The sequence below is a fragment of the Plectropomus leopardus genome, chromosome 21, assembly GCF_026936395.1.
Source record: "Plectropomus leopardus strain MGB_pleo_1.0 chromosome 21, ASM2693639v1, whole genome shotgun sequence".
Taxonomy (NCBI): Eukaryota; Metazoa; Chordata; class Actinopteri; order Perciformes; family Serranidae; genus Plectropomus; species Plectropomus leopardus.
In genome coordinates, this window is record NC_142196.1 from 16,591,203 (window position 1) to 16,616,736 (window position 25,534).

The following is a 25,534-nucleotide window of genomic DNA, read 5'->3' on the forward strand; positions in this document are numbered from 1 at the left end:
TGAGAAAGATATATGAATTTCATCTGAATGGACTGATTATTGTTTTTATTTCCACACTGGTATACTGTGCGCTTTGCACATTATTCCAACATGTTCTTATTGCAACTCGTCAAATACAACCACTTTGTTAGTGGCCCTTCACGTCTAATATGACGTGCAAGATACCATCATGTGTCTGTTTTTGACGTTCAGAGATGTCATGTCAATTTAAGCTCCTTACATGCATACAGTCTTTATCAAAATAAACTTACAATGCACATAAAACACTACATTTTTAGGTTTATTTACTTAAATTTAGGCAATTAAAAGCCATGGTTAAGTGTAGAAGAGAAAAAAAAATCATATTTGCCTTGAAATTCCTTCAATTCAATTCATTTGTCTGACCCATTACCACCACCTCTGCCCTCTCTTTACAGACTTCATTGCTCTTTATGTTACAGTAGTTGCATTTTAAACTGCTGCCACACAGTTTGTTTCATACCACCAGAAAAGGTGCCTTTGTGTGTTCATGTCTGGTGTCAACATCCACTGACGAAGCAGGGATGTTGCCCCCTGCCTCTAAAACTGATCATACTGACGCAAAAAAAAAAAGGTGCCTCATTGCGTCAGTGTCTAACACCGACATTGCAGGTTATTCTCATTCCAAAGTTGTCAAAAACTGCCACTTTGTCAGTGATTTCGGTGGCAGTTACTAACACCTTTCTCAGCAGTATGTTTGTGACGTTTCCAGATGGAGTCTTTTCTGGTGTTATGATATGCTGCAGGTTGGCTGGATGGCACCTGGCGTGGCAGAGGGGGGCGTCAGCTCATATTACAGCTGGATCACACCTGTTGCAGCCATTTGAAACACTGCAGGATGGCATCATGGTGAAACGCTGCTGGTAACAATGTAATATAAACAGTTGGAAAGTCCCTATAGTGTTGGTGGTAGGGGAGGTGGATGGGTCCAATCGCGATCTGTCACCTGGGAGCTGATGTTTTTTCTAAACCAACCGTGTGCTTTTGTTGACCTGCCAGCGTTGGTTGCAGTGTCCTGAAACAAACAAAGCTGCAATTTGTGTCAACTTGGGACGAGAACATGTGGACATCGCTAACAAAGCAGCTGTATTTGATGAGTTGAAAGTGAGAACAGGCTGTTTATTCAGCATGTATTGTTTTATCTTTTATATGTCATATACACTACAGCATGCTCTCAACCTAACAATCATATTTTTTTATATATAGTGCACACATATGGGAATAGAAAGAAAAGAAGAATGAAAGGCAGCATGATAACATTCAAATTAGACTTGGACCATGAAGGCCACACAACAAACATAAGCTGTGATGTCACAAGAAAAGATGAAATGAAACACGCTTTTGTTGTTTTGGCTTGTGCAAAGCATATTTTTATCAATATTAATGATGGTCTCATGCCAAGGAATGCCTTGCAGGGTGAACTCAGCTTGTCACAGAGACTGAGGATGAAGCTGTGCTGTGAGGTCCGGTCAGCTGTGAGCAGGGGCCCATCAACAGTGACAATGACAGCATGAGCGTGGGACTGTGGCTGCAGTAGAAGATGGAAGAGCTGGACGTCTGATGCTGCAGCCAGTCATACAGGATGCATGTGGGGGTTTGGTGCAGGGGACAGATGGGTTGTAGAGGTGCTGCAGGGGCCTTTGGATCATTTTGTATTTCTCCCTTTGACCCAAAACTTGTTTTTGTCACCAGCTTTCACAACTTTTCTTCGCATCTAAGTCACCTAAATGAAAATTCTCAGTTGCACAAAGCGATGGACACAAACTCCGTCTTCATCTCTCTCTGCTTTGATGTTTTGTTGAAGACTGATATGGATTTGCATGACATCTTATTTGTGACACCTTTCTCATGTTTATGCATTAGCAATTACAAGAGGATGCGCTGGTGCAATTTGGCTAATGGACTTTTTATCAAAGCAAGCAGATGTGTTGTGGGTGCTCAACTATATATTTCTTTCTCCTTGCCTCACAAATCATGCAGCTTTATGCTGACATTATGGTAAAGAGCTGCTGAACACCCAGAAGTCCCTCGAGCTATATCTTCCACTGACAGTCGTTGTTCCCATATCTCTAACAAATTTCCAAACTGTTCATTTTGCATGATTATTTAATTTATCTAAAGCCTTTTTAAAGGATCAGAGGTGATGTGTCAAGAAGAGCATGGGCGGAGTATGAGAGAGTGGGCCCCTGGGCACAGATATGCAAAAGGCTCTACCAACTCTCCTACACAAGAGCAATACACCAGTGTGTGGGGGGTTTGCCTTTCCTTGTATATGTTTATGTGGTTTTGTATATCTTTAAAGTAATTTTGTGTATTTTTTTGGTCATTTGGGGGTTTTTTTGGCATCTCTTTGTGGTACTTTGTGGCGGTGAGGGGGACTAATTTTGTCTGATGATTGTTTGTGGTCACTTTGATTCTCTTCTTTGTCAATAACTAGAGTGACCTTTTGCAAGTCAAGGCCTGGGGCGGACCCTGACGCTTTGGGACCCTGAGTCTCTGCCCTTGTGTATTTCAGAATGACCACGCTGCTGTATTTTGAGGCCTGGGAATAAGGACAAGAGTTTTAGATTATTAGGTGAGTTTCCATCCACCTTTTTTTAACCTGTATTTTTGATTTGAATATTAAAAAACTGAGTGAAAGGGCAAAAATAGTAATGGAAAAAAAAATCAATCTTGGCTGAGGTGAGTAAAATGCAACAAGGTAGAAGAAAAAAACCTGGCAAACTAATTATGCCTGTGACTTAAACATCACAGTAGTATCACAACAGTAAAGTGCATCATATAAAAACATCTGTCTAGAATGGGTTTTTGCCAAGTTCTAGTGAAGCAATTTGACCGCAAAAAGTAATGTCAACCGTGCTGTTACAATGCCTGTTAAATGGTTAATTAAGTAATGTAGTCTTCTTCTTTTCTTTATCTCTTTCACACCTTAGCCTACTGAAAAATGAGTGCCACCTACTGCTTATTTTGATGAACTAACTCCTGCAATGGAAAATAAATACCTCTTCTTTTGCAGATTTTCTGAAATGTGGTTAAAATGCACATTTTTGTTGGAAAAAACTGTTAACTAACATCAGAAATGATTTTCCAATATTTAAGCCTCAGTGGTTTTCTTACACACAACAGCCTCCTTTAACCACACATTAGTCTGGCACCAGCAGCCTGACAGCCCTGTTAACAAACAGCCTCCTGGGACCCGCTGGGCTGAGGAGTTGTGAATGGGCGGTGGGGGGGCGGGTTCAGTCAGGCAGAGGCAGCTCTCGTGCTGGAGGAGCGCACTGACAGGAGCGCAGTCTGATGGAGCGGCTGCAGCGACTTATATTACCTCACTCATCTGAAGACACACTCATACACACAACCTGTCTTTTTCCACACATATCGTCACATATTTACAAAGGTGTTTTGCAGATATCGAGGAGTCTTTAATAAGGAAACTCCAAAAGCCAAAGAGAGAGAATGGATGCTTCAAAGCTGCTATTTCTGCTGCTCCTCTACGGATATCTGCCAAAAGTAAGTGAGCTCTCTGTTACTTTGCCAATGTCAATATATTTTTGAATTTTATTTTAAAAGAAAAACTACCTTTCATTGTTTGTGGTTAAAAGTCAGCTCACTAAAGCCAAGGACAATTATTTTTTTATAGACATTAAAACCACTTTAAATACCGTAGGCGCAGCAGATGCGATGACGTTTCTTGCAGACAAATTTAGATGAGTTTGGAAATCATGATTCAGTTTGTTTTACGGCTTAGGAGCTGCTATTTATGAACATAGATTTTTATATATTATATTGATATTTTTGCAGGTACTGATACAGATGTCAATCCTATCACTATTAAAGTGGTGTAGCATTTTAAACTATTTCTGCAAGCCAGTTATATTCCTATTTGGTCTCTAATGTCTTCTCCTTGAGACATCTGGCTGTAAAAATTCAGAAACATCCAAAAAATCTGTCTTGGATTTGTTAGATTAAGTGTTTTTTCCTGGTCATTAAATAGCAGATGTGTATCTGAGTTTGGCCACTTTGTTGTCTGAAGTCAGCAATCCCTTCATATAAAAATATTTTAATTTCCTGCTGTTTTTTGGACTACTTCCTACGAGAATAATTACCACAAAGAGTTGAATAAATATACAATTTCCTTAATGACAATATTACAACTGCTATATTTTCAATTTAAAACATATGCACGCTCCGGTAAAATAGTATGTGGTGATCTAAGCACAAATAATACTGACATCTCATGAACAACAGAGAGGGTATGCCTCCCTCTCATCTCCCATAATGTACATGTACAGTAAGGGACTGGCCTTTATTTATCAGAGAAGGGAGGTGGCTGCAGTGTGACTTATTTATTTATTTATTTATTTATCATGATCTTCCCTAGAGCTACATTTTTTTCCCTTGAGCCTCCCTGAGTTGCTGGGGGAAAATGCATGGCACTCCCTTCACCATAAATAACTATTATATTCACTGTTTCTGTCTGGTGTGATTTTAGAGATTTTTTAAAGAAAATATGGCTCATTTGCAGATATTAAAAATAAATACAAAAACAAAAAAAATAAAGTTGAATGTCCTTCCCATGAATCAAATAAAAAAAACATGCTTGAAAAATTATTTGAAGTGCCTCCCCCGTATTGCACCACTCTTATAAACAACAAACAGTCCCTAATTTAACTCAACTAAAATCAGATTTTTTTCTGTATCTATTTGTGAGACTGTCTCTGAGTTTAGAGTATTACAGGGAAAGCTTTTATGCATTGGTCACCTGTCATTGCGGTGGTGCATTGCTGCAGGGATTTCGGTGTAGACACAAGAAAATCTGTTGCTCTGAGTTATCTTGGGAGTTCAGTTTTGTCATTACGCTTGTTAAGACCAAGTGTCATCTGCAGTTATATCTTATTTTCCAGAAATGTTTTATCCCCATTAAGAAATGTCAGAAGTGCTCTGCTGCTGCGGCTGCTATCTCTGCACTCATCACCTGACAGAGATTTATTTAACCTCTTATCTCTGACAGCCAGGTATCAGTGTAATTATCGGGAATGAACAATTTTTTGTGACAATCTTCAAAATATGTGAAAGAAAATTGAAAAGAAGTCTGATTCAAGAGGCTTTGGATGGATTTTAGTCATTTGACACTCAGCACGGCTTCATCTGATGCCTGTCAATGAGGCTCTATAAAGATAGAAAACACTGTGAACATCGAAGTGATTGTGTGAAAATGTCTTCCACTTCACTTCTGACAACTTTCACATGTCTGGCCCACCCCGAGGCTTTAAAAGATCACCCATATACGTCATTTGTTGACATATTTTAGTGGCTCTTATAGGCACCAGTATGGAAAACATCTTGTGCTCTGGGTGTGCTACTCGCCTGTGCTTTCCATGGTCCTGCTGCAGCTTTACAATAACACAATTTGACATTTTTCATCGATATACTGTATCTAGTGAGAAAATGTGATGTGGAAGGGAACGCAGAAAATCCAATAAGTGGTTAAAAATGCATGTTAGTGGCTGAGTGTCACAGTTATCTGTTTAAGAGAATGCAGATGGGAGAAGAAGAGAAAGGAGTGTGGAGGGTGGGCGAGACTGACTTCTCCTTCCTTTCTCTATCCAAATATACAACCAGCTGTTAGAAAGCAAAAAAAAAAAAAACTTTGTAAACAAATAATCATACATACCTTGATTAACATTTAAAGGAATCGATCATTTTAGGAATATGCTTACTTTTTGTTTTCCCAAGAGTTATATGAGAAGGTCATCATCACTAAATATGATACGAAACAGCTCAATGAAAGCTTACTGTACGCTGGAAGTAAACAGCATGACTCACTTCAAATTTAAAAAATATGCACTATTTGGAGTTACATTCTGTGTGTTTGTATAGTGCTTCGAACTAGCGGTTTACTAAATAAGGTTTCACTATCAAAACCTGAGAAATTGCCTCAGCCAGTAAACATTTTAGTATGTAGGCCTAAATTAGTATAGAAAACATTAAAGTGCACCATAATGGCAATCAACCAAACACAAGTTAATGTTGCATCATAAGCTGTAACATTACTGCCAATACCGACACTTTAAAGAAATACTTAGCGGCCTAAATGACCAGAAGTTATACCTTTTTAGATGTCTGAATTTTCTAAATTGAAGTCATAGGGTCTACTGTTTAACAATAGCAAAATAACATTAAAACTATATACAAAGTGTCACACAACTCGTGCAGTATAATCCAAGTCTCATCATGAATCTTCTCTGTTTTTTGATTCTTTGTTTACTTATAAAGAGCTGAATCAGCTGGAAATCGAAGCACTCCTCAGAAATAGTTTCAGCACATAACTCCATGTCTGTCCATTACAGAAACAAGATATAATGTGTTAATTAGTAACTCTTATGTGCTCATATGCTTTTTTTTTTTTTTAACTTTGAGTTTTCTGTTTTTTGCTTAACTTATTGACTTATGGATTACAGACATGAGAGTGGTAGCACATTGATTTTGTCATCCAACTCTTGGCAAAAAATAAACAATTGCATTCCCCAGAACTACTTCTTAAAGACATAATTGTAAGATGCTATTATCCAGAGCAACTCACTTGATTTATTCAGTATCGCACACTTGGATTTCCTGTCTTTATGTTTGTTTGGCTGGAAAAGTGTTTAAATCTTTAAACCGAGTGAACCCAAGTGAAGCAACATGAGGCTGAGGAAGCAAACACATGATGTAGACGTCGCTCTCCAGTGAAGTGTAGGATGGGGGATAAACACATTACTCTGCACTGTGTGGCCACACACAGACGCAAGCTTCTCCTTTCATTTTCCTGTCAGCTCTCCTCGTTTTTTATTTGATCGTTATCTTGTACTCAAACAAAGCAAGACTGGCGGCCATTTATAATGACAACAATCACTAAAAACTTGGAGCAACAAGCCTGGCAGCCCTCTTCATGAGCTCTGTGTTAACAAACTATCTGAGCTGGCAGGTATTTATAGGATGTTTTGCTCATGGAGATACTGTGTCTGTGTCTGTGTCTGTGTCTGTGTGTGTGTGTGTGTGTGTGTGCGTGCGCGTGTGCGTGCGTGTGGGTGTGTGTGTCCCTGAGGTTTGGCAAAAGTCCACTTATCATCTGCATAGTTTGGGATTGACATTTTGATTCATTGCTTGCCACAGCAATATCCATGGCTGTACAAAGTTTAGATAGGTACGTTTTCAGCATCTCTTTCTGGCAGCCACCTAATAATTGTCTTTGGCATTTTGAGCGCAAGCATAAATCACTGGGACAGGACACTTACACTTATCTCTTGTATCTTCATACATGAGGAAGTTTGTATTCCCTACATTCAACCACTCTCATAAATTACATACTCTGAACTCTTTTGTTATTACTCCTCTCCCGCTTTGTGTATTTTGGCTTTATTCACCATATACAGGCTCATATTTGAACTAATACACTGATGAGTAAATGAAACTCTGCCCAAATATTTCTCTACAAGCTGGAAGTTGCATGTTAAATCTTTTCAGCCCCTCTCTGTACAGAGTTTTTCGTAAAAAGCATAACAGCATATGAGCTTTCCCCAGGCACAGTATGAAATTTGGGATGCAGGAATTGGCTTGTTGCCTGCATCCAAATGTAGCCTTTCTCTTCAGATTGATGCTGTTGGCCCTCACTTTGGCATTGGTGTACAGACCCACAGCCCAAAATATCACCATAAACATGCACAAGAGCATTGTTGTCATTGTTGTGTGCAACCCCGTCTTTAGATGCTGCAGAGTTGGAAATGAATAATCACTAATTAATTTTATTTATTTTTGAGGTAAGTAATTTGTTGTGTGCTGCAGCACCAAAAGGAGGATGCTCTCAGCACATGCAGTGAAAAGTGTTACTTAAGTGAAAACAAGTTTTTAAGTTGTCTCCTCACCCAAGGGCAAGTTCTGAGGAGAATTATGAGGGCATATTTAACGACTATTGAAACGCAGCCCGTGTTGTCGTTTTCAGCTGTTAGGGGCCGGCGGAGAGAGCTGAATGTTGACATGGCTAATATGTTAGCTGTTACCAAAAACAGTAAAGTTATGGGCTGAAACAGTGAACTGAAAGATGCTTGACCTTTGCTGTTTTGATAAGGTGCTCTTGGTAGGTGTTAATCAAGGGAAGGTGGCATCAGTTAGCTAAGAATGATAAATGAGCTACCGTAGTTTTTTAAAAGTTTTTAAAAATGTTTTATTTAATTTACATGTGTAAAAGTTTACTATTATTTAATGAATAATAATGAAAGACAGTCCAAGAAATTATTTTTTATTTTACAAACATTTGACATATTGTCAGATTTCAAACAAATGGGAGTGAAATGGTCACAAATTTAATGAACAATTGTCGAGAATTAGGATAAGAACAGGGTTGCCGCAGATCCTTATAAAGGAATTAAAGTCATTAATCTAAAAACAAGTCCTTAATTGATATTAAATCACTTATATTAATCTTTCAAAAATCTTAAAAAAGCTCAGACATGGGAAGTAGGATTTAATGAATCGATTTTTTTCTGATGTTGAACTGTAAAATCTAAAAATAATTTGTTATATATGTTTGTTTTTTTTTTGTTTTTTTTAAAAAAAATGATTTAATAAATTCCTTTTCATAAAATTCTTATGATGGGAATCCAAGCAGAGAATCTCACATGCAGATTGAGAGACACAAAATCATCCAGAAAACAGGCCAGAAATGCCAGATATTTTCCACCAATGTTGGTAAAACAAATACCTTTATGATAATATAAAATGTTCATTGTCTCTCATGTGTTCCACTCTAAAAAGGGTTGTTTTCCCAACATTTGATATCGATTATCTAACGTTTTCACTGGACAAAAAAATTCATGTTTTATGTTACAATAACATTCGAGCAAAAAAAATGTCCTTCTTCAATTGTGATTCTTCAAAATTTGTCTTAAACTTTATTCCGAGTGGCATTCAAAAAGTGGTCATAAATCTACCTCGCCTTAAGCGGTAGGAACCCTGAAAAAAGACACCCCAAAAGATGAGTCACCAAGGTATAGCTCAGCCTCCACCATTTTACAAAATCAAAAAAGATTATACTTTAAGATGTTAGTTTTAAGAAATAAATGAGTTATGATAACATGAAATGAAAAATCAAGAAAAATTCTCTGTTTTTTCCACTTTTTTTGCTGTATCAATAATATACTAAACCGCGACACCACTTGTATCAAACTGAATCATGACTTTTGTGAACACCCCTAATGCTTTGATTATATTGATATTAAAATTTCAGTCACTATTATTGTAAGATGAAATCTTCTTACCATTTCATCTCTACGAACACATGAAACTCATTCATAGACCAGGTTGCACATGTTGTAGAATATCTTATATTTTCTGTTTCAAGTTCACTGTGATCACAAGGTATTACCTTTCCCTCTGAGGAGCTTTTGGGCTCAAATCCTCTCCTGAGTGCTCAGCTGTTACATTGCCCGACAATCAATTACATGCTAATCAAAAATAAGGTTACCGAAGGGTCTGAACAACATGAGATATCCTCCTGCATCAATGTTACTCTGCTCAGATAATGTTAGCAGATGGATCTCCTGCCTCCCGGCCAGCGCTGCTGCTATTACTTTAGGATATGTTGGATTTTCTGCTGTAGATTGTGATAGTGTCAGGATGACCTCATCCACTGGAGAAGAGTGAGGCAACGGCTGAGGCTCAGAAATGTTGTGTGAAGAGATGATAACACAGAGGTGTGACTTACTGTACTGCCTTCATTTTTATATTTACCATTAATGCTGTGTATATTGGTAGCTGCTGCCCTTCATGCAGTGTTGTAATGCTTGCAGGTCAACAGTAGCTGATTTGGCAGCAGTTAATAGACAAAGTTACAGCAGCATATCAGCATTTTAAGAAATCAGTCACCGTCACCTTAAGCCAAATCACTGACTTATGCCATTCTCTGCAATAACCTCCTTCCCACCAGTGCCAGTTACCTGACTTTTGCCGCCCACCTCCTCACCTGTTTCCACTTTCCCTAATCAGCCCAGTTGTACATGACCAGTTCATTTCCCAGTGTCCTCTGTCAGTTTGTCAAAGTTTCTATACTACATTGATGTTTCATGCCGTGGTTTTTTTTTGTTGCCACCTCTACCTGCATCTGCACCTGCCTGTCCGTCTACGCCTGTAATTTGTTCTCTTCAACAAATCACTGGAAATTAGGGATGCAAATCGTAAGCACTCTCCTTAATCAGTCATTGGTAAAATTAATTGTCGATTAATGGTTTCATTGTTATTTGCAAAAAACATAAATTTGCTTATTTCAAACAATACCAAATGCAGTTTTTCCTCAATCAAACTTCACAGCAACATACTTTTATATGCAGCAATGCAAACCCCAATTAATGTCAGTTTTCCACAGGTGGGGCACTTGTTTGACTTTACAAACACAGCCTCCATGTTTTCTTTCCCTCAACCATCAAAAAGTCCAACCATGAAGACTTCTGTATTCATTATTTTAACTGATTGTTGATTCAGATTCGAGCTGAAATGAAACTCCCCAGCTTCTCAAACTTCTCATCTTTTTTTTCTCATAAAAAGGAAATAATTAAGAACACGTTTTCAGTCTTGGGTGGCTGTTTGAATAGAAGTGTGTCTGAAGCAGTGCCGCTTCTTGCATAAATCCTATTTTGCATTGATATGTTAGTGTGCTCTTAAATATTCCTGCACAAATAGATATCACAAAGCACAGCAGGTAGGGTAGATATTATACAAAGCATACTTCTTGGTTTATTCTGCCTCATTACTTTGAGTCATTTCACTATTATGCATATGTTCTACCAGAGGTGACCTTTAACATTAATGATGGTTTGGTGTGTTTGTCTTGCTTGAGGTGCTACAGACTGCTGTTTACAACTCTGTCAGGAGCTCAGTGCAGGGCATATCTGGATGATTGATGGAGATCATTTTATGTTTGGCAGCACATAGGTGATGGGGGTTCATGAAACAGACATGAAAAGACATCTGTAAGGACCAATTAGTTGCACGCAAGTTCTACAATCGTTAATATATTATGTGCTTTTTGGCTGCATCATTCTTCTCGCTGTGACCTTTACTACCTTGAGTTTTGTAGCTTTGGTTGCAGGGTGAAGCTCCTTCCTGGGAGTTCATGAATACTCTCTCTCTCTTCATCTCCGCTGACCTTCTCAAGCTCCTCGCTGCACGTCTTACACATTTTCAGTGACCCACCGGCTCCGCGCCAGCGGCTGTCAGCCCGCATTTTTCAGCCTTTGTTGACACAGATGAACAATCACAGTAGATTCCTCAGTGGCTCCCCTCTCCACTTCCTAATCCATTTGCATGATAGCATCTATTTGCCAGGCAAGAGGGATTTCAGACATAGAGAACATTTCTGCGTATTATTATCTGGGGTTCATTCTAATAGGAAAACATAAAAGGCCATAGCTGCAGGAATTTGATAAAGAGAAACGTTAGTGGAAGGCATTTACTGAACTCAACCTCACTAATTATGACTTCCTTTCAGTGTGTAATTGCAGTGTGATGAAAGCATATTTATTACTTGACACCTAAATGTGCTTTCTGCCTCTTCCGCAGGTGTCATCGGTGCAGATGTGTGACGTGATGAACGACATCAGACTGGAGAAAGAGCGCTGTGAGAATAGCACCTCTGGGAACGTCACTTCAGGTCATTCTGGAAAACACATTTTCCTCTCTCTGTTTAGGGTGTGTGAGAGGCTATTTAGCCAAAATTGCAAACACCATGAGTAAATAAATAGAGTTAAAAATATACAGTGTGGGACTTTATAGATGCGCACTACAATAGTTGGCAGGATTACAGGCCAGAGTTTCTTCAGAGAAATAGTTTAGTTGTGCAGACTTTACTTCAGATGTCTCTTGCAAGAAGTTCAAGGTTAAGAGACCATAATGTAGTCAGTTGAAAGATGGTGTTTTCACTCAGAACTGTGTGGGTTTGGCTTCATTGACATGACATGACATTGACAAACTCTTCTGTTAGTTTTCCTATACCTTTTATGCTGGGACAAATTACACAGCATTTTTATTATTATGCAGATTTTGGATGACTAACTTGTCAACTCATACACTGTTGTCTAGGAGGCACACTATAGTTTACTCTGGACAAAGGAGAAAAGACCTCAAATCTGTTTAGGAATCATAGATAATATGAAGTCCAGACTTAAAAAGACCAGAACTTGCCTGAGAATCATCAAGTTTTGAAGTTTTTTTTGTGTCAAAATGATCTGTGACAGTCTGACTGTACATACATGGGTACACTGCAAACAGAAACTGCAAATAGCAGCATATTTTAATGATGCCAATTTGCCACAATATAAACAAACATATTTTTTTTAAAAAATGTAGCCCATAGTTAACTAACGGACTCCATGGCAACATATACTTTCTGTTTACATTACCCATAGCTTGACTGTCCCCACAATTATAGCTAAAGAGTCCCCAATTTCTCAGTTTTGAGATTAATAAAGTATATCTATCTATCTATCTATCTATCTATCTATCTTTCTATCTATCTATCTATCTATCTATCTATAATGTGACGAACAACCAATTTTAATGTTTCATGTTTCACTATCAGTATTTCATATTATTTGCTCCAGAGTGAGCAGTAAATTAAGATTTTGAAAATTAATGAATCATCATCATTTTGTCTCAGTGATGACAGATGTAGTGTCTCATCTGCCAGGATAATTACAAACACCTGGCTGAGGCTACATCCACACTAATACACACTACCCCAGCATTTCCGAACCCCTGAAACAAGAGACTTTGCATTTTAATTAAGCAGCACCCCTCTGAAGTTAAGAAATAAAGCCAATGTGGAAGAGACAAAAATTGCTGTTTATCAAATGTCCACTGGATGCTGGCTCCAAAACACAGTAGGTCCCCATAGATCTCCATGTCAAAATGTCCAACGCTATAGCAGAAATAAAAATGTTTACAGCTTTGTACAAAACAACACACTCTGGTCTCTAAAGCTAATTTCAACATTCATGACAACTCCGTGTTTTTAAGGCCCAAAGTTACACATATTTAAGGGGAGGGCTGCTTGAGTGACAGGCTTTCTGCAAAGCATTGCTCCAGTCTGTGAGTCACATCCAGCACTCCCTTCTCCACATATCTACCCACTCATCCAAATATGGTCACTTTTGGATCCAACTAACAGCTATGGCGACGGCCTAAATGTCAAACTCTAGTCTTCAAAATGAGAGTCAACAAACCAGTAGTTGACATCACTATAGCTACATCCATAATTCGGGGACAGAGACTTTTATAAGCAATGATGCAGACACCTGCATTCACTTCCTGACTGGGTCTTATCAGTCAAAATGTGTCAAGCCAAAACATTTTACCTTTCTCGTTCGGGTACTTGGTTCCCATTACCATGGCTTACTCATCCGATGGATACTGCTCCTGGCACTGCTTTGATATATCAGAGTATTTATAATTTCCAATCTTTTTTCTGCCACATTGACTGCCTAGTACTCGTGTATTACTTTAAGCAACCTTCTCTTCGTCAGTCCAAGCAAAGAAATCTTTAGTCTTATTTTTTACCATTGCCGTTCTTCCTCCGTAGTATTACATATCCATAGTAACTAGAAATAGCAAGCTGTAGAGGAGACAATCTGCTGCCTGTTTATACCAGCACCCATGTGCCCAGTGGACATGAATGGTCATGTGATATGGGTTGTGAGGCATGTTAGTATGGACAGATATTGTTTCTGAAATGCTTGTGTGTACAGAGATCATTTTAAAACACCATTTTAAAATGAAAACTTATTAAGTGGATGTAGCATGAGTGTCTAGAGCCATGAAAGCCAGTGAGTGAAGGACTTTTCAGGATGGACGTGACATTATAAGGTCAAAGTGTTAAAATTTGTTATATAGTGACTGAAATAATGATGGGATTTTATTTTTTAACCCCAGTACTGCAGCTCAAGGTTTTAAAACATACATTATGATAACATTGTTGTCTGTCATGATAGTTGATGTAAGAGTTGGAACATCCAGCAAACAAAGTTTGACTTCTACTCTGAGTAAACTTTTCCTAGTAATGTGGCCATCTGTATTAACTTGCTATCTCCATTTGGTCTCATTTTAATAAAAAAAACACCAAACATACTGTACATTAGTTCAATATACACCAACTGTGTGCGTGGAAGCAGCTCTCTTCTTATCTCTGCAATGACTTTCTTCTTCCCTATCTGCTTCCTCAACAGGAAGGTAGTGCGAGCTGCTCTCACAGGTCACATCCCTAATAAATGAATTAGTGTGTGCATTTGTTAGAAGCCATACGTTCACTGTCTGCGGTTAAACAACATATTAAATAAAGAGATTGTCCAGACAGGCGTGAGAGTGAATACTTCTTGACAGCTTGTGTATTCTGGTTTACAGTGTTAGTGTAGCACTACACACAAATAGAGGACAGACTTTAAGATGTCCTGAAGAAGCGGTCTATGCTCCGTCAGAAATTGTTTATAACTGTGCTTCCACTGGTTTTTCCAAACTCAGAAATCAATATGCCTCAAAAATGGTTCATTGCTTGTGTTTTTGTTATTTCTGACCCTCTGCTCTGTGCTTTGACTTTCATTGCAAATATGGAAATGATTCTTAAGAAAGCACATGATTGCAATAAACTGTGTGATTGAAAATTGAGGCACAAAAAACTGCACTTTTAATGGCATGAGTTTGTCGATGACGAAATAGAGGAGACAAATCACCCAGTGATAGTGATGATGCAGGTTTTATTTTCTAGCTTAATGTTAGGAATATTTCATCTCAATCAAATGAGCTTATGAATTAAGGGAACTACTGTAAAAGCTTTATCAAAATAATGAATGACTGAGGCCCTGTCTACACGAACACAGATTTCTAAAAATGAATATTTTTCTTTCTTTATTTAAAAAAATCAAAAACCACTTGACCATCATTTAAAAAAAGTATCTCCATACAAACTAGACAGCAAAAAAAACAACAAAAAAAAACAACCTCCAAATGGACATGTGCAAATTGAGGAAAAAAGTTTCCCAAATGCTCTGTTTTGCATGTCCACACAGATTTTGAAAAACCTGCACTTTTGATGGCATTTTAAAAAATCTCCGAAATGGAAAGCATAAGTTTTCAAAAATATCTGAATACTGTGTAGACAGGGTCTGAATGTCCTCAAATTGAATTTAAAACAGTTCACTATAACTTGAGATGTTTGTGTTCCTGTGTATCTGTTCAAAATGTGTAATAGTTATAGAATACAAGTTTATTTGCTGAAAATTGATCTTGCACCAAATGTATACCAACCAACCATTGATAATAATCTTTCTGTCACTGAATTGAAACCGAAAAAAAATGCTGCTGCATGTGTCATGGGTGTCATGTTAGGCATGTGATTTGATTTTGTCCTTGTATCCCGCATGTATGTGTGTGAGCGATGCCATGTTTACGGTATTGTCTCCTTCTGGCAGGTTGCCAAGGCATGTGGGACATCATCGCCTGTTGGCCCTCAGCCAGCGTCGGAGAGGTGGTTACAATAACCTGCCCCACTTATTTCAGTTACTTCAGTGACGAGCACAAAGGTAAACACATCTTCATCTCACTTAATGTAAATGCAACATGCAGAAAGTATGTTTTCTCTGTCATTTGTTCAATTTCTAAAAAATGGTTTCTTTGTCATTTGTTTATCGAAACTTGAGTGAGATCATTTCAGACTTCATCAAGATAATGGCGTTGTTCTCTTCCTATCTGCAATTCAATCATTTGTATAGGTAGAGTGATTTAATTGGAGGAAAACAAGCCTTAAGGTGCCAAAACTGGACCTGGTGCTGCCATTTTGTGATTAGCTCAGGGCCACTCAACACATTTCTATATTTCCATTTATTCCTATTTTTGTAGCTTTGAGTATTTTGATATTTAAAATCATATTTGCATACAGTGGAGCCTTTGGGTAGATACAGAAGTTTTAAAATAATCAAAATATGTTTTTTTCATCACCTCCCACAGACATCAGACAATTATTAGACACCCTGCAGAAAGCCCTGGGCGAACATATTAATTCACAAGCCTCACAAAAAAACATTATTACAGTGTTGGTATTTACAAGAATAATATGTAAAAATTTTGAAAATTTTTCATTTGTGTAATATCCTATCAATTCAAAGAGTGGGAAGAATAGCCTGCCCTCCTACTCTTCTCTGCCAGTGCTTTAAACAGCAGTGGCTTACTGACAATGCTCTGGAAAAAATGACCCGTAATAGTGTTGACCCTATGAGCAACTTTGGTGCATTAAAAAAAAATCAGATGGAGATTGGGAGTTCTCCAGCTACCTCAAACCCAGGATAACAGTTAATCCAGGTTACTGTAAACAGTATGTAGCGTTTACAGGAGCCAGCCTTAAAAAATGTACATGTAAACTGAGTCTGAGATTACAGTCAGGGTCTGAGAAAACAAGTAGGAATCCAGCTCATCCTTGAACCTTTACTTTGGAACAAGCACAGGCAGAGAGGGGGGAGGAAAAGAGATGATTCACTAACCAAAGATAAGAAAGAGAAATATTTAAAACATTTTTCTTTTGCTGAATCACCTTTCGTCTCACCTCCAGGAACCTTGACAGTGTCTCATTCTTTCTGCTTCAGAAACAGGGTTTTATTTTCTTCTGATCCATTAGAGATTTCTGAGAATGTTTTAATCTTGTAAATGGACCAACTTAATGTGATTCGCCTCCCTTTCTTTCTAAACTTTGTGTCCTGGTTTGCCACTCTGCTGCATCGTCTGTGTTGCACGGAAGCTCGAGTCTTGCGATATCATGTAATAGAATCAAAGGATCGTGAAATCACCTGAAAATCCATTTTCATTCCTCCCACATGCAGTTCAAAACCGGCGTGTCTCATCATATGTTCACCTACGAGAACAAGCACAAAGCATCTTTTGAGCAAACAAACTAATTGAATTCAAACTAATCCATTGACAAACAGATGTGCTTTTTACAATTGAAGCCTATTTAAAAAAGTCTTTTTGGGCCCAATGACATCATGTGACAGAAGTTGTAGTTCAGTCTTTTAGCCACTATAACATACTGACCTGAAAGCTCTGTGTTTTAACTACCCATCTGGCACACTGGGTTACAGCAACTTTACTTCTCAGACTTTCCAAGCTGCTCTCAAATCTTTTGCCGCCTTATAACCTGACCCAACAAAATGGAAATCATTTTATTGTTCAGTGTGACACAATAGCCTCCATTCATGACTCCGTGGCCTTCAAGAATGAAAGAGAACGAAGACGACAATAACGTTGTCACCATTGATCTGCTTTCATGGTGACTCATCACTGAATCACGACGTGTCTAATGCTGCATAGTGTGTAGAAACTTTTAGTTAGTGATGTCAAAGCAGATTACGGCTTTTGCTGCCTTCAAGACATATTTGTGTGATTGGCATCGGTGTTAGTGGTGTGAGGACACGGTTGCTAGGTTAGTGATAAATGGACACGCTTTTTTGTCATGCCTTCCTCTGTAAATGCAACTAGACTGGTGCGTAGAGGCATGAACTGCAAGTAATTAGAGTTCTACTTTTAGTACTTTGTGTACATTTCCTGATAATACTCACATATACTTTTACTTAAGCTTCCAATGAAGAACTTTTACTAAGTTGACTTGAATATTAATTCATTAAATTAAACACACACCACAGCAGGGTCGACTGTGGTGAAGAACAGCTTTCAGCTTTCATGCCCCCTGACCCAAACTTCTCATTCAGATCCTTTTTTTTCTTGTCTCACAGTTATTTTCAGATCTCTGCTGATAGACAGCTATTTCGTCTTTTCAACACCTCCAGGCTATTTTCCCTCCAGCGCTATACCTGCTCCTCTTATCTCTGCCTGTATGAGCCAGCCAGTCAATGCCGATTCTTCACCCCTGACTGAGAAATGTGCTATAATCCAACTATTCATAACTTTTGGAGATGGGGCTGATGGGTTTTTTATGGTTCCACTACCTTATAGAAGCCACCTCACTGTGAAATATACCTTACAGACTCTCTAATGAAGTGAAAAAGATACTAACATGGGTCACAATCTTGCAGTTGCAGCAAGTTGTCAAGAAAAAAAAAACCCTCATTAGTGTCAGACTCATCATTGTAAATTTATGACAACCCTCATTATGTCCATCCTTTTCTCCTCATACTCCACACCTACATGTTAACAACTGCTAGTTTTCTCACAATTATTGAAGCCTGCACTTTTTTTCGTCAAGATACAGTCAAAAGGTTCATCAATCAACTTATTTTCCCCTGAGTCTTGGTCACATCTATTTCTATTTTTCCCTTTAATCTCAAAATTATGAATACATTCTGTAAACACATACTGTATACATACCATAAATTCACCCTTTGATTTGTTCAGCTTTGCACAAACTGGAAACAGGGGGAAATAGCTTGCCTGGCTCTGCCCTTTAGAAGTGCGTGTAGGCAGATTTTGTTTCCTTGATGTTGGTTTGGTGTGTCTACAGAATGATTGTGGCCAAAACATTTCTACCTTAATTTCTTTTTGCATTGTTTCTTGTATCATGCTTAATTTCGCCTTGATTTTCAGGGTTTGAGTTTTAGTAAACTGCTCTGTGATAGTGATTTGCATTAGACACACATCAGTATCAGTGCAGTCATTTGCAGAACATATCAGAGTCAAACCACTCAAATCTGTGTTGTAGGTATGAATCAGTATAATAGGCAATTTGGGCTTTAATAAGAACAAGTTCTGTGTGAGGTGGAGGCATATTTTCATCTAATTGGGAGCCATGAGAGCTCCAAAATATCGTGCCGGACAAACACTCTGTTGTTACTGAAGTAATTTGTTGTCTGATTCCTCTTAGCCTCGAGAATGAATATTTAAATGATCTTTTATAGTCCTGAGACTTCAATTTTCTTCTGAGACAGAACTGAATATCTACACGACAACTGCCTTGTCATACATCACCAGTAATATTATTCAGTGGAACAACCCATGGCAGTTTATTTTGCATGTTTGGTATGATTTTCAATTTTGCCAGTGATTAATGGACCAAGCAATGCATTTGAATTTGCATTTATAGTACAGTTTGTTATTACCAATAAGACTTGTCAGTATCTAAGCAAATGTACATTTTCACAGGAGCATTCATGAACATTTTCTATCATTGTATTGCCAATTTAGTCAAAATATTTAAAATTACAAGTAATTCTGAACTAATTTGAAGCAACTGTGGTTCAAGCATGTAAAGCTGTTGCTAATTGACTCAATAAATTAGGCGTGTACATTAACTGAGAGAGATAAGCTGCATTATGCTATTCATCTTTTGGAAAAATACATCTTATTGCATTTATTATTTGCAAAGTTGCTCCCTGCTGACTGACCAGTTAATAGAGTAAAGTTTGTTGTTTGTAAAATCTCAGTGAGAGTTTTTGTATCCTCATTCACAAATGAATCATATGAATATGCTTAGATTTTAGCATGTTTTGTTTGCCATGTCCTGTTCCTTTTACACATCAAGTTGTGAACTAAGAGGAAATTTTAGATTTTATTTACAAATAAAAAATACAATATATATATATATATATATATGTATGTATGTGTGTGTGTGTGTGTGTGTGTGTGTGTGTTTTAATGTCATGAACTCAAATCGTCTTGTCAAAGTCGGTGAAGTTGGCATCTAGAAAGGCAGGCAAATGTCATTTTAGTATGAAAATTTTCACTTTCATACACTGAAAGTACAAAATATTCATGACCTTTTCCTCATATTGATCTGCAGCCCTTTTTGCGCTACCCTCATCTCAGCTGTCTCTTCAATTTAAAAGATGATGGACTTTTTTCATCTCCTCCTTTGTAACTGCTTTACCTTTAATATAGAAACTCAACATGGAGTAATAGCTTTTACCTTGATTCACCTCGTCTCTGTGTAATATGAAAGGAAGCTTGCAAATTTTGCATATATGAAGAAAAAAAAAATCCAAGGTGCAACAAAGCATAGTCCCAACTTAATCATAGTACAGAGGCATGCTAACAGACCTATACAACCATGTGTAATGATAAAAATTGATTAACTATCAATTTTAGGTTCAACTAAAAAAGTACATTTATTTATCTCAGACTTAAAACTGTACAAACATGCTTTTATATATGTTGCACTACTGATTATAAAGGGCTAATCCAATACAATAAAAGACATTATAAGTTAACATTTTCATATGTCTTCAGCATAAGAATAATCAATTATTTATTATTTCTGTGACTGCTAAGATTGGCAGACATAATGGCAATCAATCTTTGACTGTGAGAGCAGACTTTGGCTGCTTGTCCGAGTCACTATAGCTCTTAATTCACAATGTTAAGTTCTAATAAGGGAGTCACTGTTTTACTCTTAATATTTGTGTTGGAAGAAATCAGGACAAAAAAATTGACTCTGGAAGTTATGGTCACCTAACTGTGTCAACATGTGAAAATGTGTTTCTCTGAGGCCTCAACATGAATGCAGTCAAGTTCTGAATAAAGTATAATGTGTAGAGATAAACACAAGTCAGAAACTTGCTGCTAGCATCCCGTTATTGCCTGAGTGCTGTGTGAATTTTGGGAAACTTGCAAAAATAAACTGCGTCATAAAATCTCAGTGCAAAAGGAGACTTAAGTGAAGGTTTGATGGTATTAACTCCTGTGAAGGTGTTGCTGCTAACAAGGTTGGCAGTCCATGCAAAATACTGCGGGAATTTATCTTCAAACTCAAGCCAAATATAATGAGACGGAAACAGCTTGACATAAACTCCTCTGGAGAGATAAACAGACCCACACCAAGTCTGCATAAATCTCTTTAAATCCACAACTTCAAAAACTAAAGTAAAATTCTTTCATACCCCAAGTTTAGGTCCCTTATTTTTTCTTTTGTACTCACACATACACTGACTCTGAAGGCTGGTCGACACGTCTGCAGATCTTTTCCTTTTTGACATTTCCAGGTTGAGAGGACTCTCGTAAAGTCTGACTATGACCTCAGGGAGCAGCGTGACATCTGTCTGTCTCAATTGTTAAATTTTAAATAATTTTCAACATTGTCATTGTACTCTAGTCTGTATCCCTCTCGTGAGCCTCAGTTGGATGGGAGTAGTATTACCTGGGGACTTCGTGATTTTAAAATGACCTCCCCATGTCAGTGTTTGGCACAGAATAAGCAAAGTCTGTATTTTACTCTAATTTACTGAAATTTTCCCCCAGATATGATGTGTACCGTCTTGTGTAACTCCTCTACACACAGAACAAAAACACTACACAGCCTCACTAATGGTAATAAGCTTTTTCTTTTTTATTCTTTTTCATTCTTTTTAATTTAGCTTAAACAAACAGAATAGATTCGGTCACACATTATCATCCATCTTTTGCTCTTGTAATGGATTTCACCTCTACAGATCTCAACCTGAAAAGGGGCAGATATAAGGCACATACAGGTAGATACAATACCGATTCACTGAGATGGCGATTTGCACATGATTCAGGAACCCACCTGAATCATGAGGGATCCTGTATTTCTGAGCACCACTGGATTTCACTAAATTTACTGACAGATTTTCCACAGAAATGAACAGCAAAAAACAGGCGAGTCAAAAAAAACGTTCTCTTTTTCTCCCCTACTTATCATCTTTGAAATATAGTGATTTCCAGCTGGAATTACCTGCGTTTTACTTCACTGTAAGTTTTGCGGTAAATGACAGCTGATGACGCTCCCCGTAAGAAAATAAACTATGTCTCAGGTGACCATGACCTAGCTTTGTGTGGCCAACTTTTTTTTTTCTGCCAATGACTCAAAACTGTCCCCTTTATGTTTTGTTCTGTCAAACACAAGAAAATGTCCTGAGAGCTGCTCGCATCAGGACCTGCATCATTCAGGACATCATCCTGACACAAACTGTCCTCCTGCATGATAATTCACAGATTAAACTGTGAGTGGTGGTAATGGGACTCTCAGAGGTGACCGTCTGTGAGCTTCTTTTCCTCTCTGGCATTTGGGGATCGAGGATTGTGGCTTCCTCCCTGCCTGTGTAAAAAAATAACTAATCTTAAAGGATTATATGAACGGTAAATGGCAAGCAGAACAAACAGCTTCTGTGTATACACTGATAATATTGCTCTGTTACTGCTGAAATCATTTGCTCTCCATTTACAACAGATCATTTCTTTTTTACTTACTTAGCAAAAAACAAAATAAGAACACATATAATTCCTTGGACCAAAGCGTGAGAGGTCATGGTCTAAAAATAACAGTCAAAGAGAAAAATGGTCCATATATTGTTCCTATGATCATGTTACTTATTGAATATCAAATGTTAAAATACCATGCTAGAAACACATTATTGGGAAACATATTTGTTGACTTTCTTTTGGATTGATTTCAGTATTTTTATGTGAGAAATGTTTTATTAAGTTATGTAACTATGTATCTTAAAGTTACCAAATCTTACATCTGAGATATGACCCAGTGTCGACTGATTTTATGTTACCACATATGCAGTATATCAATATTTGCATCTATGTTACCTGGTACACAACAAAAATTACACTCAGAAACACAAGTCGTAATAAGGGTAAGGCTTTTTTAATCTTAACGTTATCCAAAGGGTCAAATATCAAAACTGGTTTGGCCCCCAAAATTTTTATATGGGTTAATCTTACAGAGCTGAAAAGGTTGAACAAGAAGGCTGACAGGACAGTGTACTGCATATAACAGAGACATGCATCTTTGCACATGAAAAAAAGCAATACCGTTTACAACCTGCACACGTGTAACACTGTTGAGGCTTTTAAAATTCTGTCTGTAAACCGGCCTTGAGTCCAGGTGAAGTCTTTCTGCTTTCAGGTGCTTTTCTGTCCTTCTCCTTTCTGCTGCTCTGCAATGCAGCAATAAATCTGCTGAAAAGACTGAAGCTTACCACCCAGACTACAAATGCAATGGTCTGATTGCAAATTTACTTTAGTAATGTTTCCATTCAGGACCCTCAGGGAGACTCAGTCTATGCCTTCAAACAGTGTGTCAACTTATACATGCATAAAAGTAGTTAAAGGGGACCTGTTATGCAGATTTTCATAGCTGTATTTGGGGTTTCTGTAAGAACATATTAACATGCTTTAATGTTCAAAAACCACTTTAATGTTCTAACAGTTTATTTTCACCTGTATTCACCCTTTCTCTGAAATGCTTTGTTTTAGCGCCTGCCTGTCTCAGTCCCCCTGTCAGTGCAGCTATGGAATGACTGTAATGGCATTTACTGCCATATTTTACTGTGAAAAATCAGCCATAAAAGCATCTATACCAAAATTTTTACCAGACATGTTACAGCAGAAGGAAACCAGGGGAAAATTCACAATATCTAAAGCATGTTGCTACATGTTCAGCATAGGTTACTTAATATAAACACTCCCATTAGTATGCCTGGAGCATATGATAATATAAAGCAATTTGTTACAAGCTGATGTAAACAGAGTATTCAGAATGGTCTGATGTCTGAGGTTTTTACTCAATGGACTTACTTTTACACGTTTACCTCAATATATGCAAATTTGACCTTGTTTAATGTAATTATAAGACATTGTGACATTACATATGGTTGACAATAAAATGATCAGAATGCCAATATCTGTAACAATCAAGTGCCTTTCTGCAGCCCCAGATAAAACACAGCTCAATAATGGCTCACATCAGTTGGACGGAGTCATACGGCAATTTATTGAGTTTGAAGGTGTGTGGTCTTTTTTTGCAGTGACCCACAAGCCAACATATGAGGTCAATGACAATGTCGCAGTAGCACATGAAGCGTTGGACCAATTTTAACATGGTGAGCAGGTAAAAGAGAAATCCTCTGTCTGGGTGGCTATGACCTTTTTATGTCATCTCCATCTACAGGTAACCTTTCCAAAACCTGCACAGCAGATGGCTGGACTGAGATGCATCCCATGGACATTGCCATGAACTGTGGATACAATCTCAACAGCACCAGTGATGATGTGAGTAAAACATGGCAGCAGCACAGATACCCAATGGTCCCATTGTGGAGGAACTCAGCAGCACAGTGGGAAACCATCTCGAAAGCCAGTGGGCAGGAAAAATAGAATTACAACATGTTTCTTTTCTCGGTGGGTGGGTGTTGTCGGGTCCATCAGGATAATAGCTGTTGATTGTTTGTTTCATGACTCTAGTGTTTGCCTTTTGTTGTGAAAAGCCTCAAGTAGCACAACGGTATGTCCACACAAGGGCTTTGAAAAGTATTATATGATTAGTAATATAAGCGCAAGTGATTTGTGACATTACTGGTTTTAAGAATTGGGACTCTGATTACTCGTGAATGGAATCTGTTGGTGGGTGGTGTGCTGTTTTGGCCAAATTGATGCTCTCCAAACATTACAAATTAAATTTCAATGTATTATTACATGTAGCGAGGTGTGTCTCACATTTTTAACTTCTATTAAGATTCAAAGAATTGCAGTGTGGGCCAGTTTTGAGCTAATTACATACTGTCTCTAGTGTACTGCTTATTCTGTAGTATAATTAAACCTGCAATATCTGATTTCTTTGGCCCCATTGAGGTAATGGGTAAACACAACAGTGATTAATGATCACTTTTTCAGTTAATATGGTGAATCTGTGAACAAACAGTTGCCTGTTTACACATCCAGAAATCAGGAACATTAGCATTCATTTGGAGTTGTGTTTCTGGCCACCCTGGAATATAAGTCCAATATTCACTCTCCACACCCTCAACACCAACTCCTGAGGGAAATATCTGTCTCTTTAGCAGCTAAATGCTCCACAGTGTTCACCAGTAATTCACTCACTGTGTCTGGACTCAAAGACTTATGGAGAACTGCAGAGGAAGGTGGTAATTATTGGGTGGTTGGTACAGCAAGCCACTCAACTCACATTGTATACTGTATAGCCTTGACCTATGTTATTATAAAACATATTGATCATGGTCAAGCAAACCCACAAAAAACTGAATTCTCTGCAATAAATGGACTTTCAAAAATGTTGAATTACTCTGCTAAGCTCTTACATAAAGATTTCATGACCTAAAAAGCAAAAATATTCCGACTAAAATTAATACACCAATAAGCCGAGGCAGGAACTTGTCTTTGAAGAACAACGCACTTGTCATTTACAAAACCGAGTCAGCTTGTAGTTCCTGCCTCTGTTATCAGCGTTATGAGTCATTAGAGGTTATTCATGTTGCCTCGAGGGATAGGAACGGAATAAATACATCAAATGTTGCTTTTATTTAGTTTAGTTTTAATGCAGAGAGAGCTTATCTTGTCTGTGCTGATGGAGGTAGAGCAGGATGAAGAGTGGATGTGTGCTATGGGGTGGTAAAAGCTTTCTTGGTGGGCACTCTGCTCTCTGAGCCACAGAGTGGCCTCATTAGTATGCCACATAGGAAGTCAGGAGGGACCTGGATGGTGGAGTACACTAAAAGGAATTCGATGTCTGTAT

General features: G+C 37.9%; 1 protein-coding gene across 3 annotated transcripts in view; it reads left to right on the forward strand.

Moving 5' to 3' along the window:
• vipr1b (vasoactive intestinal peptide receptor 1b) overlaps positions 1-25,534 on the forward strand; it is a 63,853-nt gene that overhangs the window by 16,973 nt on the left and 21,346 nt on the right. Inside the window, exons 3-8 of one of the 3 annotated variants that reach the window (XM_088072036.1) lie at positions 1,434-2,261; positions 2,456-2,593; positions 3,427-3,528; positions 11,611-11,701; positions 15,510-15,620; positions 23,954-24,054. In XM_088072036.1, the coding sequence (XP_087928162.1) occupies positions 3,475-3,528; positions 11,611-11,701; positions 15,510-15,620; positions 23,954-24,054 (357 nt within the window). In that variant the 5' untranslated portion in view covers positions 1,434-2,261; positions 2,456-2,593; positions 3,427-3,474. Of the gene's footprint in view, positions 1-1,433; positions 2,262-2,455; positions 2,594-3,415; positions 3,529-10,090; positions 10,230-11,610; positions 11,702-15,509; positions 15,621-23,953; positions 24,055-25,534 lie in introns of those variants that run through there. The other 2 variants (XM_088072034.1, XM_088072033.1) reach the window with 2 other exon arrangements.